This window comes from Dermacentor andersoni, chromosome 1 (assembly GCF_023375885.2).
Source record: "Dermacentor andersoni chromosome 1, qqDerAnde1_hic_scaffold, whole genome shotgun sequence".
Taxonomy (NCBI): domain Eukaryota; kingdom Metazoa; phylum Arthropoda; class Arachnida; order Ixodida; family Ixodidae; genus Dermacentor; species Dermacentor andersoni.
In genome coordinates this window covers 392,365,160-392,390,985 of record NC_092814.1, presented here as the reverse complement: position 1 = coordinate 392,390,985, position 25,826 = coordinate 392,365,160, and the positions used below count along the sequence as shown (strand labels likewise).

Sequence of the window (25,826 nt, the reverse complement as noted above, 5' to 3'; positions counted from 1 at the left end):
CTTGGGATATCCCTTCAAGCATAGCAATTCCAGGTAAAGCCTCTTAACATCGTCACCTGACGATGGCTGCCGCAGGCTCCTCGAAGAAGAAGTTGAAGAAACACTGAGATTGTGCCGCTTTTCATCCATAGCTACTTCTCCAGTCCAGTAGATGTTAAGGCGAAGTGCACCGATGGCTGGACGTGATAGGAGTAATTCATAGGGTATTCTATCGAGTACTAGCGCCTGCGTAGCAACTGTTGCCGAGACAGGATATGGTTAAACATGTCCATTTACCATGAATATCTCGCCTTCCATCGTATCCATGTACTTCCACAGCCCATCCTTGTTGTACTTTCTCAGTCTCAACGATACGGACATTTATAATTGTTATGCTTGCCCCACTGTCAACTAACGTGCTCCTTTCCTTTCCATCAACAAAAACAGATATATACAAGAGGATCGCATGCGACAAATAAACAGCTTCTCTTGGTGTCTTCAGGTGGAAGCTGAAGCCCTCTTTATTTAGTTTTTTGTCACAGCATATGACTCTTCGTGTTGGCTTGAGCCTCCTTGGTCAGTCAGAAAGGACACAGGAGAAGCGGTAGACTTCCAGCTTGCAAGCGGGCATCTATCATCAGGTTCCGCATTCCCTGCAGAAGTTCTTCAACTGTTTTGGGCCCTCTCACTTGTATTTGCTTCTGAAGATCCAGACTCAAACCATGAATGATAAGCAGAACCACAGACGTTTCAGGCAAAGCCGAGTCAGCCAGCTGGAGTAGCATCCTTTTCCCATAAAAATAGCTGAGTGCAGACCCAGACCTGTACTTGAATGTGATAGCTCTATTCCATAATAATACCTTGTTCTCTCCAAAAGAGCCAAGAAAATTCTCCTTCCACTCTGTCCATGGCTTGTTGCTGTGAGTGTAGATACGCAATTCATACCAACTCTTGGCTATTCCTGATAGGAATGGTCGCATGTTTTTCACTTTATCTTCATCACTGTGCCAGTAGTTTTCATTGCATGCATATGCATAAAATGTTAGCCAGGACTCGGGACTACTGGAATTTTCATCAAACATGTCTGGTTTCACATATTCGAGACTCGGCCTGTTCATTCCTCTTTCAGTCACGTTCACAAGCAAATGCATTAATTCATTTTGCTGTTTGTTTTGTTCCCGTTGCACTTCAAGAAACTTGGTGAGCAGGTTGACGCCACTGTCAGACAAAGCAACGGTAGCAGGCTTCGCGCAGTTTCGAATTGGAGTCAGCACAAACTTCTCATAATCTTGAAGTTTCACATTCAGCTTCACTTTTTCTTTCGCAACTAAATCATTGTAAGTGAGCTTCGTTCTAGCGCTTACATAGGAGACAAATGCGTCAGTGCTCACTGCTTCCAGAAGAGCTTGTTTCTCTTCATCTTTAGGCGTTGCAGCCAAGGTTCGGATGCCACCACGTTGATTTGCTCCAATGATGACGTCCACCCACATAGGGCTAGGCTATGATGTCAGCCATCTTCTTTATTCTCCCCCCTCGTCCCTTCGTCATCTTCATTAAGACCCCCTGTCACTTCACAACGTCCACGTACATGTCATTGCAATGTACCCACATTACGCAAGCACCACAAGGCCTTGATCCAGAACCGTTTTGTCAGTTTTCGCACTTGTTTGATGGAAAGTTAGGTCTGGCAGAAAATTTTGTTCATGAGGACAAGATAGGAAAAGGAATCGCGCCTGTCGCTGCTAAGTTATGGCACACGCCATTTTCGGTGCGAGATCCGGTACGTGAAGAGCTGCAGTGCCTTGAGCATGATGATGTCATTAAAACAGTTGATGCACCTGAATGAGTATTGCCAATTGTAGTAGTTGCAAAGAAAAACGGCTAGATAAGAATTTGTGTCGATCTGCACGAGCCAAACTAAGCGATTGTTGTTGACGAATTTCCGCTGCCACACACGGAAGAACTATTGCACAAACTTCACGGTGCAAGGCATTATTCCAAGATTGATTTAGCAGCCACCTACCACCAAGTCAAGCCGAGTCCTGAAAGCAGAGAATTGACTAACTACCTTCATCATCGATAGTGGATTATACAGATTCAAACGCGTCTTCTTCAGCCTTGCATCGGCACAGTCTGCTTTTCAGAAGATGATGGTCACTATTACACAATACACACAATTCCATACACAATTACATCGATGATGTAATTGTGTATGGAAGCACACATGAGGGACACTTCAAGAATGTGAAACAAGTCTTGCACTTGATTGCCAAGTCTGGATTGAAGCCGAATGACAAATGTATCTTCAATGTACAAGAAATAGACTTCCTTGGTCAGAGGATCAGTCATAAGGGGATAGGCCCTTTACAAAGCAACATTGGCGCCATCGAGGCTGCACAGGCACCAACAGATATTGGCACCTTGCGCTCATTCTTGGGCATGGTGGGCTATTACGTCAAGTTTGTGCCCAATTATGCGGTCGTTGTCAAGCCTCTTCGCGAGTTGCTATGCAAGAATACCCCATTCACTTGGAACAATGCAAGACAAGTTTGTTTCGAGCAGCTGAAAAGTTTCTTGGCCACAAGATGTTTACAGCTATTTGATCCTGCGGGTGACATTATTGTCACTACAGATGCCTCGTCCATTGGTTTGGGAGCGGTGTTGCAGCAGACAAGAAATGATGAGCTTGTAACGATTGCTTTTGCTTCTCGCAGGCTTGCCCCACAGGAACAGAAGTACATAAGTTGGGGTGCTGGAGGCCCTTGCTTGTTTGTGGGCATGCGAACATTAGAGAGTATAGCTTTGGGGCCACCCATTCACATTGCGCACCGACCACCAAGCTCTGGTCACACTCCTGAATACAAAAAGAGTAGGTCGATGTCCGTTCTGGATTGTAAGGTGGCATGCAAGGCTGATGGCATAAGGGTGACAGGAATACTGTTGCTGATGCTCTTTCAAGGAGGCCCCTCCCAGGTCATGTGGAGGAGGAAGGAGAGAGAGGAGAGCGTTTGTGTTGTCTCAACTTGCATTACTCATGAGGAGTTTGTCGTTCACACAATGCGGGACCCCATGCTTCAACAGGTCATAAAGTGGGCGACATTGGGATGGCCTGCAGTGAAGATGTTGCCTCCCGAGGAAGTTCCGTTCAACCGGGTCAGGACTGAGCTCTCAGTCGTTGGAGAGCTCCTGCTTCGCAGAGACAAATTCGTTGTACCTTCATCCCTCGTAGCACGGCTTCTTGACGCAGCCCACAAGTCCCATCCGGGGATAACAAGGACAAAGCAGCGACTATGTGAGCAATACTGGTGGCCTGCTATTTGCAAGCAGGTAGAACAATTGATCACATCTTGCGGGGTATGCCAAACAGTTGACAAGTCTGCAAAACAGGTGACACCACCCCTGCGGCCTGTTGCATTCCCATAGGCACCATGGCAGAAGCTAGGAATCGATATTGTGGGCCCTTTTTCCAATATGCCTGCAGATTGCCATTTTGCCATTACAACCATAGATTATTTCAGCAAATGTACCCGCCGCGGTTGCTCAGTGGCTATGGTGTTGGGCTGCTGAGCACGAGGTCGCGGGATCAAATCCTGGCCACGACGGCCGCATTTCGATGGGGGCGAAATGCGAAAACACCCGTGTACTTAGATTTAGGTGCACGTTAAAGAACCCCAGGTGGTCTAAATTTCCGGAGTCCCCCACTACGGCGTGCCTCATAATCAGAAAGTGGTTTTGGCACGTAAAGCCCCATAATTAATTATTATTTCAGCAAATGGCCAGAGGTTTGTTCCTCGGCGAAAGTGACTACCGCAACAGTCATCTCCTTTCTGCGAAGCATATCCTGACGAGATTGCGAGTGGCAACGGTCCTCATTTTAGAACCCGTGAGTTTGACAGTTTTCTTAAGGAACGCGGCATTGCCCATGCGTATTCAGCCGTCTACCATGCACAAGCCAACAGTCAAATAGAAAGGTTTAACCGGGTACTTAAAGAGTATGTTCAAGTCTGTACACGAGAATGTTGGCCTTTGAAGGAAGCTATCACCGACTACCTCGGAGTCTACCGTTTCATCCGCATGCCACCACAGGAGTGAAGCCTTCCATCCTTCTTCACGGCCGTCAACCCAGAACAAAACTTGATCTTGTAGGAGGGCCAGGTAAACAGTTTTTCCAATACCTGCACGCAGCGATGAAAGCCGTCCGCAGCAGTGACGCACAAAAGCAACAAGCAAGTCAGTCCTACACTGACTGTCGACAAGCTGCAAAGCATTCTCCGTTAAGAACGGGTCAATTGGGCCATGTCAGGTTGCCAGGTCATGTGCCTAAGGACGCTTTGAGCTACCCAAGCCCATTCATCATTGCTGACCAATGTGGCCAAGACACCTACAAGCTTAACCCTTTCGCTGTCGGACGTTTCTGGCCGTGACGCACCCCCAGTGTCGGCTTGGTTTCAGGGAACGAGCATAACAGGGAATGAACATAGCAATTTATTTTTGATTACGATTGGTATACAAATAACATAGTCAATGCAATATGCACATTTCAGTGTTCTGCAGCTGTTGTTAGTAAACATCATCATCATCATCAGCCTGACTATAATATCTGTTCAACATCCGAATCTGACGATGCGGAACCCTCTTCGTCTCAAGCGACTTTGTCCGAGTCCGAATCCGAGCTCGGCTCGTATTCTGAATCGGAATTCAGCCACCGCTCCCATGAGCAGACGAAGGTCCCGCGCGCCGAGCCATCCGAAAGTAACCGCGCGCAGGGAGGATGCGCTTTCAGTCGCCCGCGCAACGGAGAGAAATGGGACGTTGCGTGATCAAGAAGACAGAGGGAGATGAAAAAAGGCTGAACAAAGTTCGAAGGGCTTTACGTTTACTGCTGCAGGTCGGAAGCGAGGGTGCGGCGAGAGAGCGAAAGCAGCAATCGAGTCACCCTTTTTGGAGAGGCAACGGCACCTGCGCCTGAACTTGACGCGCCGTAGCAGGCACACCATCAGAAGAAAAATAAAAACCTTCAAACCAGCGGAGATTACAGAACAACCCTTGAACCCATAACCACACACGCGCGACGCATGATCCAGCGAACGCGGAGCCACCGCGCCACTCAGCAAAGAGAAAGTGGGGAGTGGCAGTCGCACCGTACTCTTCAATACATGGGTTAACACAGGTCGGAGCGAATATACGAACTCGTAGAAAGAGTCAACAGATGGCGTGGACAATCCAGGAGCGCCTGTTTTTGCGCTCAGGCGCGAAATTTTGAACGCACGATAGAGCACGTACCGGTACGTCAGTGACACCGTGGGGGGGAAGCGCGATGACGTACCGGTACGTCAGTGACAGCGAAAGGGTTAATGAAGGCCGCACTTGGAATCGGGATCGGCTGGTACCCTGTCCTCGACCAGTCACAACACCTACAGTTGCAAGAAGCTGTTCGCCTGAAAACGTAACACCATTTGGCGAGCCACAGCAGGAAAACCATGACCCACCTCAACAGCCATCTGTTCGAACACCAGATGAAACGGATGTTCTGGAACTGAGGCGTTCAACAAGGCAAAGACCACCATCGTGGTTTAAAGACTATCATAAACATTGAGTGCTCATAGTGTTTCCAGTTGTTAATTTGTTAAGTAACTCTTTTTGAGGGGGGAAAATGTGGTATTCAGCAGTTGTGTTAATATAACCTAGATGGCGCTAGGCACATGCCTTATCACGTCAGCTGACGCATGCGCCTGTATATATATGCTCATCACGGGCTAATGAAGAGGAATGTTGTTCGAGGTACAGCCTGGTGCGGTTCACTTCGTGGTTCTCCAGCGCCCGCGACGTAGTCGAGCAGGGCACGACGACGGATACAACACTTTCATAAAAGGAAAATGAGACATCTACCCAAACATAGCAAATTGCTACAAAGGAAACTCATACAGGTTCCTTGAAAGAAAAGGCCTCGAAGTGTAAGAAAAATTCGTCCAGGTCTGGGACTCGAACCCCGGACCACCGCCTTTCCGGGGCAGCCGCTGTACCATCTGAGCTAACCAGGCGGCTAGCACATGGCAGGACAAAGTCAAATTCATCAGCAACTCGAAGCAAAGGCAACATCTTACCTTTGCAAGCAAAGGCAAAATCAAAGCAAAGGTTCTTTAAGATCTTGTCTTTGCTTTGAGTTGTTGATGAATTTGACTTCGTTCTGCCATCTGCTAGCCGCCTGGTTAGCTTAGATGGTAGAGTGGCTGCCCCGGAAAGGCGGTGCTCCGAGGTTCAAGTACCGGACCAGGATGAATTTTTTTTCACCAGCAAGGCTTCTTTCAAGGGTCCTGTATGGGTTTCCTTTGTAGCAATTTGCTACGTTTGGGTGGATGTCTCATTTTCCCTTTATGAATTACTTCTCTCCACCTTGCGGGTTTCCGCAGAAGTATTACGTCAAAATCAAACTTTCTTCCAACATACGGGATGCTGAGGGCCGTGGTCAAAAAGCCGCTACACAGGCTTGACTGTGACAATGACCCGAGTACAATTTGCAGGGACAGGCAAATACAGCAATGGACAGATGCATTTAACGCAAACAAAATAAATTGCACATAATAAACCAAACAACAATCTCAGATATAATGTGAGTACAGATCCAATAGAAACGTTATTACACTGTATGATGTCTACATCTACTTTGAGGATGCGAATTTTCCGCAACGAAGGTACAGAGAAAAATGACAGGAAGGTTTTTTCTGTTTACAGTATGCGCGCAAAGAATAAGGGAAAGCAAGCAGCAACAACAAGCTGTAAACAGATTTTCAGCATGTCAGAATGATAGTAGACAGTTTTAGTATAGCGTACGCAATACCATTGCGTACGCTAAAAAATAGCGGGTCGTACGCAACACAAACGAGTTAGCATTAGCGTTTTTGCGTGGCTTGCGGAGTTTGCGGGAAACATGGCGGCGGTCCCAGCTGCCCGCTTTGAATTGAATTTGGCGTTGGTTTTGTAAAATGCACTTCGTTCGTAGCAAATGACTGTGTAAACAGCTTTCGCTTAGTCTCAGGCCGCTTCGACGACAGAGTATTATGGATAACCTTGTGGTGTTTTCGAAATCGCTTCTCGTTTCAAACGAGTCAAAGCCTAAAGAAAGTAACATTCGAGATGTCCGCGCTACCTATCGCTACAGGCAATAGCCGCAATGACAGCATATGGCCTCCGAGATACGAAAATATCGCCGGCCAACTAAAATTCTAGAAAATGTGCGCTGCTTAGCATACACTATATTATAGCGTATAGCGTACGCTAAACTAACTAAAGCTGTCTAGTATATGCGTCCATCCCATTCGTCTACATCTGCAGTTATTCTTTCTTGCTTATGTTCGTTTGTATACCCTAGAATTGTATTGCGACTGTAGCAGTAGCAGAACCGTCAATTCCCTATAAGCACGAAATGTTCAACCCTGACTGTCTGACTGATTGAAGAAGGCACCACTGTAGGTGAAATGAGGCATACAACTCCCAAATCCCTAAGAAAAATTACGAGATCAGTTACCCCCCCCCCCATTTCCTTCTTCTCATTAGCTCTAGTATAACCGCTGTCCAAAGCTGCAGAAAGGATGAAGACACATTGAGAAGCAGTCAAGGTTGCCTGCTTTGAGCAAATCCCAGAGCGGTATTGAGACGGCGGTGCAACTGACAATTCTGAATAGCTATCCGGGACCGCTAGTTTTCGGACGCCAAGGGACAAGCAGACACGACGAGCGGATCATATGCAACTTGGGGCCTCTCGATAAGCGTGGAAAAACTTTTCCCTTTTTTATTTTTACGCACAAGTGTTAAGCGATGTTCAAATAGAGCAAAAAAATATCATGTACCTAGGCGCGCTCAAGACCGCGTGGATGCGTGAGATTCGGGAAACAAGAGGTTAGGGCCACCGACAATTGACACCATGTCGTGCAAAGGGCGAACAAGCCCGCAAAGGGCGGACAAATTAGCGGATCTCTTAGGCATGTAGGGCCCTCTGGGCCGTATCTATAGACGAAAAGGTGGCCTTGCTGCCTGCGGGATTATCTTACTGAGCTATGCCGAATGCTCGGTTGCAGTAGTCGAAAGTTCAAATCCCCCCCCCCCCCTCCCCCCGTTCTTTTTTTCTTCTACATTCTCCAGTGCACTACGTCTGCAGGCTTGGAGTGACACCTGACACCGGTGAAAGATGCCGAGAGCAAATGGGGCTATATTAATCCAGGTACAACCAAATTAGGAAAGCCCACTAAGCTTCAACAAAGACACTCCCTCACTAGAACGAGAATTGCCTCCCTGGTGCAGTATTCGGCCACAACCTCCCTAATGATATCTTCAATTAACCAATGGCCCTCAGTCCCCAGTGGCTGCGGAGCACCTGACCAAGGCGGCCGTCAGACTTGCAATGCAGCAGAGGGTGCTAAGAACCTCTGGGTCAGGACACGCTGCCAATGGAAACTGACCCTTGCAACGTGTACCACCCGAACCCTTTCGAGTCAGGCCAGCTTAGGAGGACTCTTCGAAGAACTACCAGACATTGTTTGGGATATTATCGGCTTTAGTGAGATTAGAACTGGTGAGGCTTGTACATTGCTGAATAACGGACATGTCTTCTGCTATAGAGGTCTCCTAGATAAGAAGCAATACAGGGTAGGGTTCCTAATCTATAAGGACATAGCGGGCGACATTGACAAATTCTACAGCATTAATGAGAGAGTAGCTGTAGTCGTAGTCAAACTCAATAAGAGGTATAGGTTAAAGGTAGTACAAACCAACGCTCCAACGTCCAGTCACAACAATGAGGAAGTAGATCAGTTTTATGAAGATGTTGAATTAGCGATGAGAAAAGTGCAAACTCGTTATACTGTAGCAATGGGTGACTTCAATGCAAAAGTGGAAAAAAAGCAGGCGGATGAACAGGAAACTGGCAACAACGGTGTCGATTCCAGAAACGCTAGAGGAGAGATGCTGGTAGAATTCGCAGAAAGGAATAAGCTGAGAATAATGAACACCTTTTTCAGGAAACACAGCAACAGAAAATGGACCTGGAAAAGCCCTAATGGTGAAAAAGAAACGAAATTGATTTCATACTTTCTGCCGATCCCTGCATAGTGCGGGATGTAGAACTGATAGCTAGGGTAAAGTGCAGTGATCATAGATTAGTGAGGGCCAGGATTCACCTCAATTTGAACAGAGAAAGAGTAAAATTTCTCAAAAGAAAAATACAGGTCAACTTAGAGGCAGTAAGGGTAAAAGCAGACAACTTTAGGCTGGTATTTGCAAACAAATATGCAACCTTAGAACAGAGAGATGATGATGACATAGAGGTAATGAATGAAACTGTAACAAGGCTGGCCTCAGAGGCAGCAATTGAAGTGGGAGGCAAGGCACCAAGGCAACCAATAGGCAAGCTCTCCCAAGTAACAAAGGATCTAATAAAGAAACCACAAAGAATGAAAGTGTCCAACTCAAGAGATAAGATAGAATTTGCGCAACTGTCAAAACTGATCAACAAAGCGAAAATAAGTGATATTAGAAATTATAACTTGAGAAAGATTGAAGACAACGTAAAAAATGGACGCACCCTGAAATCAGTGAGAAGGAAACTTGGCATAGGACAAACCAAGATGTATGCACTGAAAGATAAGCAGGGTAATATCAGCAATCTCGATGGTATAATAAAAGCAGCGGAACATTTATATACTGACCTGTGCAGTACCCAGAGGACTCAGGAGTACTCTATTCGAAACAATAATGAACAGTATACAGAAACTCCTTTTATATCTAGAGATGAGGTCAGAAGGACCTTGCAAGGCATGAAACGGGGAAAAGTGGCAGGAGAGGATGGCATACCAGTCGAATTAATCAAGATGGAGGAGACATAATGCTAGGAAAACTGGCGGCTCTCTTTATAAAGTGTCTATCGACTGCAAGGGTCCCAGAAAACTGGAAGAATGCAAACATTATACTAATCCACAAAAAGGGCGACATTAAAGAAGTGAAACATTATAGGCCCATTAGCTTACTCCCACCCAGTATTATATAAAATATTTACCAAAATAATCTCCAATAGAATAAGGGCAACATTATATTTTAGTGAACCAAGGGAGCAGGCTGGCTTTGGGAGCAGGCTGGCTTTAGGAACGGATACTCTACAGTGGATCACATCCATGTCATTATTCAGGTTACCGAGAAATCCGCAGAGTACAATAAGCCTCTCTATAGGGCTTTGATAGATTACGAAAAAGCATTTGATTCAGTAGAGATAGCAGCAGTCATAGAAGCATTGTGTAATCAAGGAGTACAGACTGCTTACGTAAATACAGTACCATGGAAAATATCTACAGATTCCACAGCCACCTTAATTCTATAAAAGAAAAGTAGAAAGATACCTATGAAGAAAGGGGTCAGACAAGGAGACACAATCTCTCCAATGCTATTCACTGCGTGCTTGGAAGAAGTATTCAAGCTATTAAACTTGGAAGGTTGAGGAGTAAGGATCGACCAGGAATGACATGGTTCTATTCAGCAACACTGCGGAGGACTTACAACAAATGATTGAGGACCTTAACAGGGAGAGTGTAAGAGTGGGGCTGAAGATTAATATGCAGAAGACAAAGATAATGATAAATAACCGGGCCAGGGAACAAGAGTTCAAAATCGCAAGTCAGCCTCTAGAGTCTGTGAAGGAGCACGTTTACCTAGGTAAACTAATCATAGGAAACCCTGACCATAAGAAAGAAATTCACAAAAGAATAAAAATGATTTCGATCGCCTACGGCAGACATTTCCAGCTCCTGACTGGAAGCTTACCGTTATCATTGAAAAAGAAGGTATACAATCAGTGAATTTTACCAGTGCTGACATATGGCATAACATTAAGAGAAAAAAAAAAAAGAGAGCGGTTTGGATAAGAGAGCAAACGGGTATAGCCGATATTCTAATTGACATCAAGAGAAAAAAATGGCGCTGGGCAGGTCATGTAATGCGCAGATTAGATAACCGTTGGACCATTAGTGTGACAGAATGGGTACCAAGAGAAGGGAAGCAGAGTAGAGGATGGCAGAAGACTAGGTGGTTCGATGAAATTAGGAAATTTGCGGGAGCTAGTTGGAATTGGTTGGTGCAGGACAGGGGTAATTGGAGAACGCAGGGAGAGGCCTTCATCCCGCAATGGACATAAATAGGCTGATGATGATGATGATGATGTCTACATTAAAGGCAGGAGATGAATACACTATATCGCAATGACTGCAACATCCGCACTAAGGCTAGAATCTAAAAAAAGTATGAATGAGATGGACTGAATCACCCGGTATAAACAGAAAATGTACAAGCAGTTCAACAATAGCATATGAAAAGCGGTAAAGCAGCATTAACAAAATCACACTAACTTGCTCTAAGTGCGAGTTCAACAATCTACAAAAAAGCGATGAAGAGCCATAATTTATACTTCCAGATTGTTAATTGATTCAAATAAAATGGCAAAAAAAATTGTAGCATTTCTTTTCCCATAATTAGTGTGCACGCACTGAATATCCCATGCTTGAACGAGACGAGTGTTAGAAACAATTACTAGGAACAATTTACTTCTCATCCGAATATGTTAAAGATTATTTAACATCCCTTGCTCAGCTAGAACTCTGCACTTACACAAAACATACTACATGAAACCCCGAGGTATGGAAGGTACCATGGTTTCGAAGCAATTACAGCCTACGGTCCTTAACACATAATATATCAACTGTACTTAACAAATATAAGCACACAGCTATGCTAAATAAAAATGGTTTGTGATTACTTTCTTTATAGCGACATTTTGGTATATTGCATTCAAGTGTAATATGTCATTTTTTATGCATATGTGCGATGTGTAATGTTTGTTGTATATAAAGCCTTCTGTGCATACATCATGCGAGTCCTACTGCCATGTAAGGGACCCTGGGCCTCCGTCAAGCTGCTGCGACAGCTTTTTGCCCAGGTGTCCCTCCAGTTCCTTTTGTTTCTGGTAAATAAAATTGATTGATTGATTGATTGATTGATTGATTGATTGATTGATTGATTGATTGATTGATTGATTGATTGATTGATTGATTGAATATCCTGAACTTTAGTCTTGAAATGGTGCTTATAATTTTACCACCTCTAAGGCATGAATGGGACCGCTTCATAAGAATTGTGCAATACAGTAAAAGCTTGTTAATTCGAACCGCAAGGGAAAGCCACTTCAGTTCAAATTAACGAAAGTTCGAACTGACGAAAGTGAAAGAGAACAACAATACACTGCGATTTGTAAGCAGTAGGGCATGTCAGAAATTTAATGCTTGAAAACGTCCGTGATCGTAGTCTGCCTTTTTTCCTTGAAGGCGACAGCTAGCACTTTTTGCTCTAATGAGTGAATGTGACGGAAGGCCTCCTCTTCGCCTTCTTCAAAACTGGAGAATAGATGGGCAGCATTCAATCCAGCCATGACCTCCACAGCGGAGGGCCGCGGTGGCGCTTCAGCTTCCTCTTCCTCGTCGTCACTGGCAGCGACAGGTTCAACGCTTCTGACCCGAGAAATTATGTCCTCATCTTTCAGCGCACCACACACCACTGCACCCTCGTCCACGTCGACATAGTCAGCAAAGGAGATGTGCAAAGCCCCCAAGATTTGCGATGGGCAAGAAGTCTCAGAGGTCAACGTAGAACGGAGAGATGGCAGCCGCCGCTGCCTTCTGGCTGGCATCGCGCCGGTTATATTTTTCCAGATTTTGCCTTCTCTCGCCCTTCTCTCCATTCCGAAGGCGACGCAGCCTTGTGTGTAGGCAGCTTAGAACGACAGAAAGCTGAGCTAGTTGGTAAGGATTCATAATGCAAAAAAGAGGTGAGGCGTGCAGACAGGACACAAGACTAGAGAAGTGGACAACACGAACGCCGACTATCAACTGAAGGGAGCACAGAGGCGAAAAAAGAAAGACGACACAAAACTCATCTGCGCAAGCTCAGGAATGGTAACGCCACGTGTCAGTCGGGTACACGTGCCGGTCTACATGAGAGATAACTATTAAGGCACTTAATCTCTTCCTTACGTAAAGTAATCGAAGACTGACTGACGCACACACTTCCGCCATTATAGATATGCCATGCCTTTACCATAAAGCCGAGACCACACGTACACTTGCGGACGCACGCAAGCTCGCGTCCGCGCGCCTAGTGCCTGCCGCACCTCGCGAGTAATGGTACATTTTATAGCGGTTAGATCAATGCAAAAGAAGGAAAGAAGCATTTTCTTGCATAATATAAATCTGCTTCACTGAGAGTTGAACGTTTCGCGCCGTAGCTGCGTAGCCAGGCGCGCGGACGCGAGTCAACCGAAGCGCACGATAACAGAGAGGATCTGTTCCCCGAGATCACGCCGCGTTTCGACGCGTACGAGCCATGCCGCACCGTCTGCGCATGCGTGGGCGCGTGAACGCGAGCTTGCGCGCGTCCGCAAGCGTACGTGTGGTCTGGGCTTAAGACGCGTATCTTCATTCTTATGCCTGTACAATATCGCGCATTCATCTAACTCTGGCGTGCAGTTACAATCTTGGCAACGTAGGGAAAGATCCTGGCCTCACGATTCACGCCTCACCTCTTTTTTGCATTGTGTAGGCAGTATGCGCGTTTCTCTGGCCGTGTGCCAGGCGCCAAGCCACCAGCACGGTGGCGCGTAGTTCGAATTATCCGTGGCGGAACCTTCTCGCGTTCGAATTCACTGGCTTTTTTATGCATAGACTTCTGTGGAGCTTGGCCGGACCAAATCATACAGTTCGAATTATCCATAATTTAGAATTATTGAAGTTCGAATTAACGAGCTTTCACTATTATAGTCTGGTAGAGTAGCTAGATTCATTTCATGAAAAACTGGTGCAGTGTGACTGCCATAAGGAACAGTTGCAATAGCATGAATAGCCTCTTACTGTATTATATGTAATTTACAGATATTTGTCAAGGTTGTCGTGCCCCAAACAAGATGGCAGTACTTTATATCAGATAAAAACAAAGATTTATAGATGAGAAGATTGTTTTTGGTAATGAAAAATGCACACTCGACAGAATGCCTGAAATCCTGGATGTACTGGAAAGCAATGTTTAAACATGCGGAATTTCCTGATTCATCATGGAGATTTGATGCCCAAATTATAGTGCCTAGAATATACTGACTAGTGTGTCGTCCGCGGCCTCCCGCGTGGCACCGGATGCAATGAATGCCGGCGGCTGCCGCTAGGAGCGCTGCAGTGCAGGTGGGCGCCCAGCACCATCCGGTCTTCGTAACCCGCCGTGTTTCCACAGCACCGGCAAGCGGACTACTGCGCTTTTTGTTTTTATTAAGCCGTAGCAGCAGCACAGTTCAAATGTGGGCAGCTGATTACTGATTAGGGTTTGTTTTGATTACAACAGGCTTCTTTAGTGCTTGTCGCTTGCGTGGAAAGCTTGTGCTAGCTCAGCTCGGCTTCGAGCGGGCAACCTCATGTGTTTCTATGCTGGCAAAGAGATAACGTAACTTCTAAGGCAGAAGCCTTCGATATCCATGTTTCAAGGTCGTGTTGTGAGGTACAGAACATATCACACGATCCAAGGAAGGCCGGAGACGAACCAAAGCATGTCCAGCAGTGTATAAGAGATGATTAATGATTAGCAAATTTAATTATTGATTAGCAATTGGATTAAGGTGAATTAGGTGGAATTATGGGGATTAAGGAGGATCAAGGTGGATTAGGGCGGATGAAGGAGAATTAAGGTGGATTATAGTAGGCTTTACAAGGCGTTCGCCTTCGTGTCTCTTAAGCGGTAGGTAAGGACACTTGTTTTTTTATTCTAGCGATGATGGCACTGCAGTGTAATATTTTTAAGGGTAAGCTTTAGGTTGCATTTTTTATTCTAATGAAGTAAAGGAATCCTAAGGTTACGTTACTGTTCTAGTAATGTTATATTAATGCATAACCGTTCAAGACCGCTGTTACCGATCATCTATTGAAATGACCCGAATTTCGCTGTTCTTTTTTTAATTTTATTTGCTGCTGTTTCTGCCTATTTATCTTACTGTTGTCCTCATAGGTATGAACGTTTTTGATTGTTTGTAAACCATGTACCCATCCCCTGATAATGCCCATTGGGCCCCGAGGGTATTTTAATGAGTAAATATATTAGCCTGTAAAATGAACTGTGGTGTTCCGTGTATTATACATCTTTTATACAGATTTCTTTTTATTTCTGATATACGTGAACAAAAATAGGAAACAGATCTTCTATTTGACCATAACAAAGATTTTATTCAAGCGTAACAACAGTAAAACGCAGGCACAATTAACCCTTTGAAGGTTTTCGCCGTATATGTACGGCGGCGGTTTTCTGTCCCGCAAGGTCTTTGCCGTACGGATACGGTTTCAACCCTCCGTTTGAAATTTCGCGACATGATGATGCGTGCTCACTGGGAAGTGCTGCCACCTCTTAGGACTTACAAGAAGCGTTTGAAATTTGTGCTACCTTCTTGCAGGGATAAACAGAATTGATTTCTAGCTTCAGCACGTCGCACAGACTGCGGCAACACTCCTTTTGCAGTTTCGGTTTCGCCACGTGATCACAACGGAGGCCCGCGAAACGTGATCTTTCTCTTTGTCGGCATTCTCTTGCAGGGGTTGCGGAAGTTTATTTCTAACCTGATTGGCGCTGCTCTTAGCTTCTTGATCAGTGCCACTCGCGAGGTATTCTCGCTCTCAGCGGCAACGCACTTTCGCGGTTTCGGTTCCGCCGTGTGATCGCAACGGAGGCGCGCGAAACGTGATTTTTCTCTTTGTCGGCAATCTCTTCCAGGGGCGGCGGAAGTTGATTTCTATCTTGATTGGCGCTGTTCTTAGCTTGTTTATCACCGCCACTCACCAGGTATTCTCGCTCTCTGCGGCAATGCGCGTACGTGAGAGGGTGCCTCAGACCTCTGCCCAATGCAGTCGCACGCAGAGAATATGTCATGTGTGTGCCAACACAACTCGCTGCTCCAAGAGGAAAACAGACACGCTTTTAGGTGTGTAGACTGTGATAAGGCACTGTGCATAGACCCGTGTTTTAAGGAGTACTACACTCTGAAATACTATTGAACATTTTGCAGTTCTGAGTAATGCCGACACCAAAATATTGTTCCTAATTTTTTTTGACTATTTATTCCTGACTTTATACATTCTGTAGATTCAAGATCCGCAATAAAGTAATTTGACCACCTGGGAAAGTTTTTTTCAATATAATTCGGCCCTCAAAGGGTTAAGACAGCACTAGATATGAGATAATGCACACATACATGAAGAAGATAGATCTAGTGGCAGTGACGCAGTTTAAGGAGCTTCTGCCGTTGCCCTTTGCGCTTCCATTTCTTTGTTGATGCCTTTTACAAAAACCGAAACCTCACAAAACACTGGCGTTTCGACAACTAGGGTGCCCAGAGCATAAAAAACCAGTTTTGACAGCGGTTTTAAAGTTCTATGCTCTGGGCACCCTAGTTGTGGAAACGCCAGTGTCTGGAGCTGACCGGAAAAATCAGCTAGACTCCCTACATGTAACTTGATTTTGCTAAAGAACACAGTAAAAACATCTTCCATGGCCTTCACAGTGGTTGACATGATCTGACTAAGATAGACAAGGCCTCCATTGTCAAAATGGGTAGTGCAATATGAAGCAGCGTGGGCACTAGCTTCAGCTTTACTTACACAAAGGAATTAAGCCTGCACACTGTGGTCAAGTATTTTGGGCAGTGGTCTTTCGTGCAACGTACATAACCTGCAGTATAGTAGTTCAAAGCACTACTGCTCCTTCTTTCTTGTTTTTCTTTTTCCTGGCACTCACGAGGTACATGCTCAAGATACATGCATGCTCAGGATACACAGGAAATATTGTTGCTTTGGTGTAGGGTTATAGGCGTGTTTTATCGCGGGGAATCTTGTGGACAACGCCGTTCACGGTGATAGAGAACGCACGCTGGACTAAACTGTTTTTTAAATGTTTTTCACAAATTACAGCAGTTGGTGCCAGCCTTCTGTCCGTTCTCCTGGTCATTCTTGCCCATTCTGCTACCGCTTCGTATCAGGTGGTGGAGTGAACAATGATACACGTCCTTTGTTCGAGCGGTAACCGCTTCTACACAACGGCACAAAGCAGGTCCTCTCCTTGCACTCTCTCTTTAGCTTCGGCATTTTTTCACCACCGCCGCATTGTTCTCGTAATTACAAGCACACAAACACAGCAGCCACGCACTCACTCTTTGACAACACCAAGGACAAACACCCAACGCTGTAATAAGACAGAAAACGCAAACAAAGAAACCGACGCATCCACTGCGAAACTGATGTACAAAGCAGACTAAATGCGCAGTCTGCACCCACCCGTATGGCAGTGACCTCTGCCGGCTGCCGTGGGCATTCATTGCAGGCGACGCCACGCTCCTCCATTGAAAAGAGCTGGTGCACGGCACACTAGCTAGTATATCCTAGCCACTATACCCAAATGTGAATTTTTAATCCTGTGTCAGGCAACAACATGATTTGGGCAGCTTTGTTATCTTGAAGGCATACTGAGGCAGCACGATGGTACGAGGACAAAAAAGTGCATACACAACAGGACTAGTGACCGTCAGTATTGTTGTGTATGTGCTTTTTTTTCTCCTTGTTCCGTCATGCTGCTTCAATATGCCTTCTGTGTCAGGCTGTCTTAAGCACACAGTAGCAAGTTTTAGCATCTGGTTGTACTTTAATGGACATCTATTTCTCAGCCAATTGTGTCACACAGAATGTAAAACAAAAACAATGGCTTGTATCTTGCAGAAAGCCTGTCAATGGCATCTACCTCTCGCAGTAAGGCAAGCCAACTTTTTTTGCAACCTTACAAAAGCAACTCTCATTCTCAGTATGCCACAAATTTGCACTGTTCCAACTCACTGAAATCTTACCGTAGTTCTTACTCATTCACAAGCCTACAATGCCACAATGTTGGTAGCATGCTTCAGTGATGCAACTTTTTTGTGCTGCTAGCAGCTTGTCAGACAAAAGCTGCAACTCGAAGATTCAACGCTCTGCGATCAATGGATCAGCACAGGGAGAACTCACTCAAATGGTGGCTGGCCACAGATGTTTCCTTGGCTGTCAGTAGGGTAGATGAGGCGCTCAGGATTGCCACTGCGGTATGCTGAAACATATATAGACTCAGTCACGATTTCAACGTTCGGTGAAAACAGCCTGCATATGCTTCTTGGTGAAACCAGTTTCACCAGCTGCACAATTGTTGCATGATATTCAGTCCACACGCCAAGCTCCATTTCTTGGACACAGGCACAAACAACCATGACAACTTTGGAAAAGGCTTTGTAGTAGGCAAAAGAGAAGTTGATGTAAAAAGCCAAACTGTGTTCATCTCATCTACTTCCAGGAAAGCAAGCTGTTTCAAGGAAGAGCCAATTTTCTTGAATACAGGGCTGTGCCGATAGCAATGTTCTTATTTTAAGGCAATTAAATAGCAGTGGCAGACAAATTTGTGGCAACCACCCCCTAGCTACTAGTTACTTAATACACCAGGACAATTCATTATGCTAGTAACTCCAGAGACAGTATATACCTCTTTACAAAAACAACAGAGTAAAAGACAAATTCTTGCAATTCCCATGGTGCAAAAAAGGAAATAAAATAAAAAAGAATCAATATAGCAAACCACAATCCCAGTGAAATTTGGGCAGCCAAATGTGATCACCATGCTAAGAGACTAGCTCTATTTGTAGGCTATCGATACACCACTAAGTTTGAAGCAAATTTCTGGTGAACTGTGTTACGACTGGCTTGTGTGTTGAATAATTTATGTTGTGCCGTCAAAGCAACAGCAAAAGCCCGGACATTTTGAACACGCTGAGCCACCCAAAACTGTTATAGAAATGCCTACAAGGCCGCAATGGCGAAAAGGCGTTAGCGTTTGTGCGTGCAAGCATGACGAGCGTTCACTCTCTCCTTCTCCTGAATGAGGGTGTTCCAGACTGGTCCATAAATGAAGCCCCCGTGAATGAAGTTCAGTCTTTGGCTTTTGTGCAAGCTTTACTGTGTTTCGCTCTCTTTGAGGAAGCTTGTAGGGCTGACTGCTTCTTGGTGAGTTGAAGCATCTTCTTGGTGAGTTGCACAGTCCACGTCTAGTTTTTTTAACTCCCTAGGGGACGCAAAAACGTCCTAAAAATCGGCCAGTTGGAAAAAATAAATGCATGTAATTTACTGCCCTTATGGGCTCAAACCGCCACAGGCACATTCGAAAACACTCTGAAGGCCTGTCGGTACACATATTAGGCCTATCGGTGCTAGTATTGTGATGGGAAATACCGGGTGCACACGTGTATAATTAAGGAATACATAAAAGTGTCCCGTGGCAATAGCCCCTTCCCACGCTTGTTATGCTTCACTGCAATACTTTTATGCATGCTTCATCAGCAACATTTCTGTACAGAGGCGAAGCTGACTTTCGGGAACCGGCATTATGCAGCGCACCTTGCTTTCCAAGCTTCTAAGCCAATCGCGAGGACCACAAAGGCGGAGTTCGTGCTATTGCTGACAGCAGCGAATTCTTTCAAAGAAAAACAACAAGACGCTCAACAAATGGCAACAACAAACGGCAAGACGCTCAATAGCAAACGTTGAAGCAGTTAGGTCTAGCGTTGCCGCAGTGGTGGCTACGGCTGTCAGCGGATCTGCGTGCGAGAGCACCGGTTCGAGGCGGCGAGGTAATCAAAATGGCAGCGGTGGTGGCTTTGATTAATGCCGTTTCGGACCTGCAGTCAAGGCAAAACGTCCGGAAAATCGGACAGTGAAGAGTTCTTGTGTCCTAAATTTCAGATGTTCTGATACGTTGACTCTATGGGGTACATGGTGGAGCTGCGAAGCCGGCCAAATTATCTAAAATCCGGAAATTCGCTCGTTGACTGTACACTGGCAACTCCTCCAGCCGACAACAGGGCATCAAAGACGATTCATTACAATTTCTGTCTGTTACTCGAGCCAGCATTACCACGAGTTTCGACCCTTTCGATAAAATCACAGCTAATTTTTCCTGATAGAGGCACAAATTCCCTCAGTTTTCCCTGAGTTTTTCCAGACTACGCAACATCCCCATGAATTCCGGTTTTCCTGGTTTTCCCAGTTGGTAGACACCCTGAAGTTCATTAATATTCAAAACTTTTTAGCTTTAGGGGGAAAGAATAAGAATTTATACATTGCAAGTTCATTTCACATTTTTTTCGAAGCTCTCATCAGCTAACGGATGGTGCTAACACTAGGCGTGATGAGTTCACTGTTGCCAGTTTTCACCAAGTGTCCCCTCTTGAATTTCTTTCTCTATGGCATGAGCATCAAGGCAGTACTGTGTGTACAGTTCAGAAAGCAGGACTGAACTCAACCATGAATTTGAAGCATTGTGTAAACTGGAGTTTTTGGAGCTTGCGGAGGACTTCTGTCAGGATGTGTCCAACACACTCAAAGAACCAGAGTTTATATAGGCTCTTCTTGCATTGGAGACTGATGGCATCGAACTTTTGGAATGCCTTGAGAGAACTCGGGAGAAGGCAAAAAGACAGGCACATAAGCGCAAATGTGCACATGAACACGAGCTCACCGCAGCAGCTGTAGTTCCAGAGCGAACAGTTTCAAGTGGCGAACACGAGTCAGTGGTGCAGCGCGCTGAGATTACAAGTGCGTATTTGTTGGAGCTAAATCAGCATTCTTGAAAGGCAGTTGTAGCGGAAACTGCGGTTTCAAGTGGCGAGTGTGAGTCAGACGGGCAGCGCACGCAGATTGTGACAGCCTCCGTGGCAGAACTACACAAACTCGCTGCTGAAGCCATAGTTCCAAAGCGGACAGTTTCAAGTGGTGAACACCAGTCAGTGGTGCAGCGCACTGAGCTGGCAAGCACACACTCGTTAGAGCTGCATCAACCTGCTGCAAAGGCAGTTGTAGCGAAAACTGCAGTTTCAGGCGGCGAGCGTGAGCCAGACGCGCAGCACGTAGAGATTGCAACAGCCTCCGCGGTAGAACCGAACGAGCTCGCTGCAGAAGCAATAGTTCCAGAGCAGACAGTTTCAAGCGGCGAACATGAGTCAATGGCGTAGCGCGCCGAGATCGCAAGCACATCCTCGTTAGAGCTCAATCAGCATGCTGCAAAAGCAGTTGTAGTAGAAACTGCAGTTTCAAGCAGCGAGCGTGAGTCAGCCACGCAGGGCGCAGAGGTTGTGGCAGCCTCCACAGTAGAACCGAATGAGCTCGCTGCAGAAGCTGTAGTTCCAGAGCGGAAAGTTTCAAGACATGAACACGAGTGAGTGGCACAGCGTGCTGAGATCGCAAGTATGTACTCGTTAGAGCTCAATCAGCATGCTGCAAAGGCAATTGTAGTGGAAACTTCGGTTTCAAGCAGCGAGCGTGTCAGACGCACAGCATGCCAACATGGATGAGATCAAAAGCGCGTCCGTGTTGGAATGGAGTGACATCTGTGCGAATACAGTAATTCAAGTGTCTTCAATTTCAGGTGATGAATTATGGCAGAAGAGGGAATGCATGGCTTAGTGGGACCATATGAAAGGCTCACCTGCCATTGTGCTACTGAGGCACAATGAATGGGAGTTTTAAATTTTATTTACAGGCAGTGGAGAAAATGATAAATGGTACTAAGTGGGCGCTGACGTGACCATAATAAAAAAACCGAACCGATATGGGTCGTAAATGATTCCAATAAGGGAACATTTTCAGCAAGCCCTCACAGTCCTTTCTCATGTTTCTTCACTGTTCAAACACATTAAATTTAGGGTAGAAGGATATTCTTGCAGAATAATGGAAGAAATGCACTAGTAAATAATCACAGTGATGTGACATGACTCGGCAATAGACTGCGTGAAGAACTGAACAGCAGAATTGCTATAGCAACTGTGGTGATTGTAGCCGAAGACAAGGTCTTCTTCTACAACTTTGTGGGCATAACTCAAAAGGGGTCCGCGGTTGGAATTGTTGTGTCTTTCTGCACGACAGGCTACATTAGAGAGTTTTAGCAGTGTAGTATTATGGTACGGTAAGTGCGGTATATGGTACGGTATTACCGTTCCGTACCAACCTACCGCGATGACCGAAAACGTTTTAGCTGCGTGTGCCGCTCGATGCGTATGGTAATGTGATAATGATGATAGTGGCTAACATTGGGGCTTTGCAGACTGCAATAACTATGTGCTGAGCACGAAATATTCATTTTGGCAAATACTAGAAAGGTTTAGCTTGTCTACACACACATTATTCTTTACGGAAGTGCCGGATTACGGCAAGCGTAGACGCCAGTCACAAGGCCGGTAGCGACCTGGTGTGACACTTTGTCCTGCAACAAGTGAAACATATTTTTGTTACATAGGTGTTTTTGCCTAAGGAACATATAAAAATAGGGGCGTTTTTTGTTAGTTGCACCGCTGCCAGCAGTTTACACCAGTAGACAAGTAGAATATAGTTAGTTACTGCTATAAAAACTCAGCGTCCCCTCTAAGTAAACTCTGCGTCACTAGATGGCGCCACCAACCTGAAGTGCTTTTTTTATGCTACTTTTTATTTTCAGTTTTTCTTTTAGATGATTTTCGGTTTTCTTACTATTGTTTTTCTTCTCATTCCGCCAGAGTATACTAAACGCTTGTCAGAAGGGTACGGCCACAAGTTCAGTTCAGCTGAAGTTTCCTCCCGGTTAGAAGGGCTGCCTTGCTGCTACTTCGTCATGTCGCAGCAGGTAAACTCATGCCTTAGTCATATCATCGTAAAAAATGCACACAGGACATGAACATGCACGGCGAACATGCATCAGCTTCTCACTGTTTTGGCTTGGTGCAGCTCGGCTAGCTACACACGGTGCCAGCCAAGCCTTAGCGACTCCTTACCGTCTAGTATGCCGTACGGAAAGTAATTCCATACGGTAAAGTTCGCGCATGCGCAGCTCTCGACCGGTACGGTATTACGCACTTACCGTACCGTATACCGTACTTTCCGTAGCACCGCTAAAAGACCTTATTACCGTCCCTGTGCCTTTTCACATAATATTGAATACTCCTTTACGTGCGTCATGGTAAAAAGTAATGAACTTTAGTATTTCTGAAATTTCATGAAGCAATATGGGAATGCTTCAGATGATCAGACATATACGCTTCATATTGATTATAGAACTTTTTAGCTTTTGAGGTACTGGTTTTGTACTAAGCAAACAAACTTGTCCAATAATTTGGACAACTTCATTGGCATCCAAGATTAGGTACGCAGAAATCCTGCTTTGATATAATGCAAACTAACTTCGTCAAACAGCTTCACCTATATGCCTTTACAAGAACTGAAATTTGGGTGGCTTTGTAAAAATTCATATTTGAGAGCGCACAAAAACAACACAAGAAAGGAAGCACAAACAGGACGAGCGCTCGTTCTGGATGCAACTTTTCTTTTTTTCTGGTATGTTTCAAGCAGCAGAAGAGTCACAAAACCACACCTTTTCCATGACATAGCGGTGGAGGCAAAAATATTTCTTAGTACTATCTTCATAAATCTTCATCTTCAGAAAGAAATGACCTTTAAAAGCATGCTAGCTGGGTTTACTGGGTCTTCTGTATACTGCTAACAACCATGTATCTTGAATGAACGATCAATTTAAACTGTATGAAATACATTCTACCAAAAGTGCAAAAAAAGTCTGGGAGCACGTTCGCATGTTCACGAAACCTGCCAGCCATTTTTATTTTTTATGCAAGAAAGTTGGTGCAGATAGAAAGAAACAAAACAAGAACCCTAACTAAATGACCTGCACTTCTTAATACACCATCAGGTGGAAAGCTACCAAACTAATCAGCAACAAAGTGCCATCTCGCGATCATGGTAACCGCAATTTTCATCTGTCATCCATTAAATGTTTAAAGGGACACTAAATGCAAATACTAAGTCAAGCTAAAGTGATAGATTAGTGCACGAGAATCTCTAAGGTGTCACTATTATCGCGAACAGAGCCTTAATGATCGAGAAATCAAGGTAAATGCAGCACATGATTCGAAACTCCCCTGGGACATTCAAGCACCTGCCCGATGACAAAAGCCCTCCTCAGTCCAATTCTGTCACTAGTACTCAACTACTCTTTGCAAAAAAAATCCTCGTATTGTATTATAAGATGAAATCAAATGCTACTTGTTCACTTCCATTTCATGTTTAGAAAAAAGAAATTGAAATTATCGTTGACAACGAAGTGAGCGGTCAGAAGGTTTTGTTTTCGCTCGACTCTACGCTGCCCTTGCTTTCGTGTTTCAGTACTTTCCTGATCATGTAGTGCTGAGCTGGTATTGCTGGCTCGCGAAACTCGCACAAACTGCAGGTAGCAGAGAATTCAACTTCCATGTGATGTTGCGGGATGGCCGAACAGTCTACGCCACTTGACCAAAAAGCAGTTGCAGTGGCGAATCTGCCGCTCTGTCTTGGCTTGGTGCCGCCGTCTGTCGGGCGCCATTTTACTCCCTGACGGCAGCAAAGAGCGGTGATGGCGTATACTACGTCGCCACTGCCCCGGTTTCGTGGCGGGAGATTTGAATTTCAAAAAAGGTATTCGGACCCTTCAGATACAATTTTCTCGTAAACTAATCTTTTCTTGGCACGAAATAAGTGTCGCGAGGTTTCTGGAAAGGTATTTGAACAGTGCACGTCGACTTAGTGTTTGCCTTTAGTGTCCCTTTAAAAGAATGCAAGAGTCACGGTCCTACTTGCGGTGAGCATGTACGCACAAAATAATCGCCCAACCGTCTGAGCCTCTGACGAAATCGAACAAAGCCACACACGAAGCAGAGAGATTGGCACCGGTTGTACCATTGCTCTTCGCAGTATAGGTGGCAGAAGCCAAAAAAATTTGAAAACAGTGAGAGTGTGTCTAAGAAGACTGCGAGACCATTGAGAGTGCTCTGAGAGAGGGAAATTATTGTCTTGCAGAGGTGAAGGATAGTGCTAGTTTTAGTTGGCAAGGAAGCGCCGAAGCAACTGAACTGCTCTCGCTCTCTTGTTAGCGCTTCGGTAACGTCTGCTAGGGAAGAGGCAAAAGCTTCTGCGCTAGGCCTTGTGGTGGCACTGGTAGTACCAGCGCACAAGGCAGATAAAACATGCCCCCACCAATGAACTTCAACCATGCCCGCACATTCTTTCAGGTTCAACAAATGGCCACAGAGGGCAAGAAATTTGACTGCGCGGCGCCGCTAATAAAAAAGCATAGTACATCAATTGAAAACATGCCCCCATTAGCTCAATATCTCCCACTAGAGGCGCCATAGTAAGTGCAATTTTAACCTACAAGCTTTCTCCCACACTATAATAATCAAAGTGTTTTAATTACTGGATAAATAGTACAAAATCATAATTTCTAATTATACATTGTACTCTTGAGTACTTACTCTGCTTTTTTTTTTTTTGCCATTATTGGGAACCAGTGCTGGAGTTGGATGGATTGATGGATGCTATGAGCGTCCCCTTTGGAACAAGGTGACAGGTTGCGCCACCAAGCTCTTATTATATTGCCTAATGTGCTACCTATGTTAAAAAAGAAAAAAGGGGAAAAAAACACGATGAATTCCTATAACCAAACTTTCTGAACCCCTATTGTGAACTTTGTTTTTGCACACCTGCGTTGTTTTTAATTTCCCTACTTTTCTTCCACGAATCCTCCAATCACTTCTTACTAATCCCTATTGCGAACATGCTTACTTTTCCCCCTGCTCTCGCTGAACCCAAGGGCTTCAAAGAGGCCAGATGGGCCTAAATCAATCGTTGGGCAGATATGTTCACATTAGA

At 45.2% G+C, this 25,826-nt stretch overlaps 1 protein-coding gene across 4 annotated transcripts in view; it reads right to left on the bottom strand.

Moving 5' to 3' along the window:
• Ctl2 (Choline transporter-like 2) overlaps window positions 1–25,826 on the bottom strand; it is a 448,555-nt gene that overhangs the window by 253,754 nt on the left and 168,975 nt on the right. For all 4 annotated transcript variants that reach the window (XM_050168532.3, XM_050168529.3, XM_050168530.3 and 1 more), the window contains exon 4: window positions 18,087–18,165. In XM_050168532.3, coding sequence (XP_050024489.1) covers window positions 18,087–18,165 — 79 coding nt within the window. The remainder of the gene's footprint in view (window positions 1–18,086; window positions 18,166–25,826) is intronic.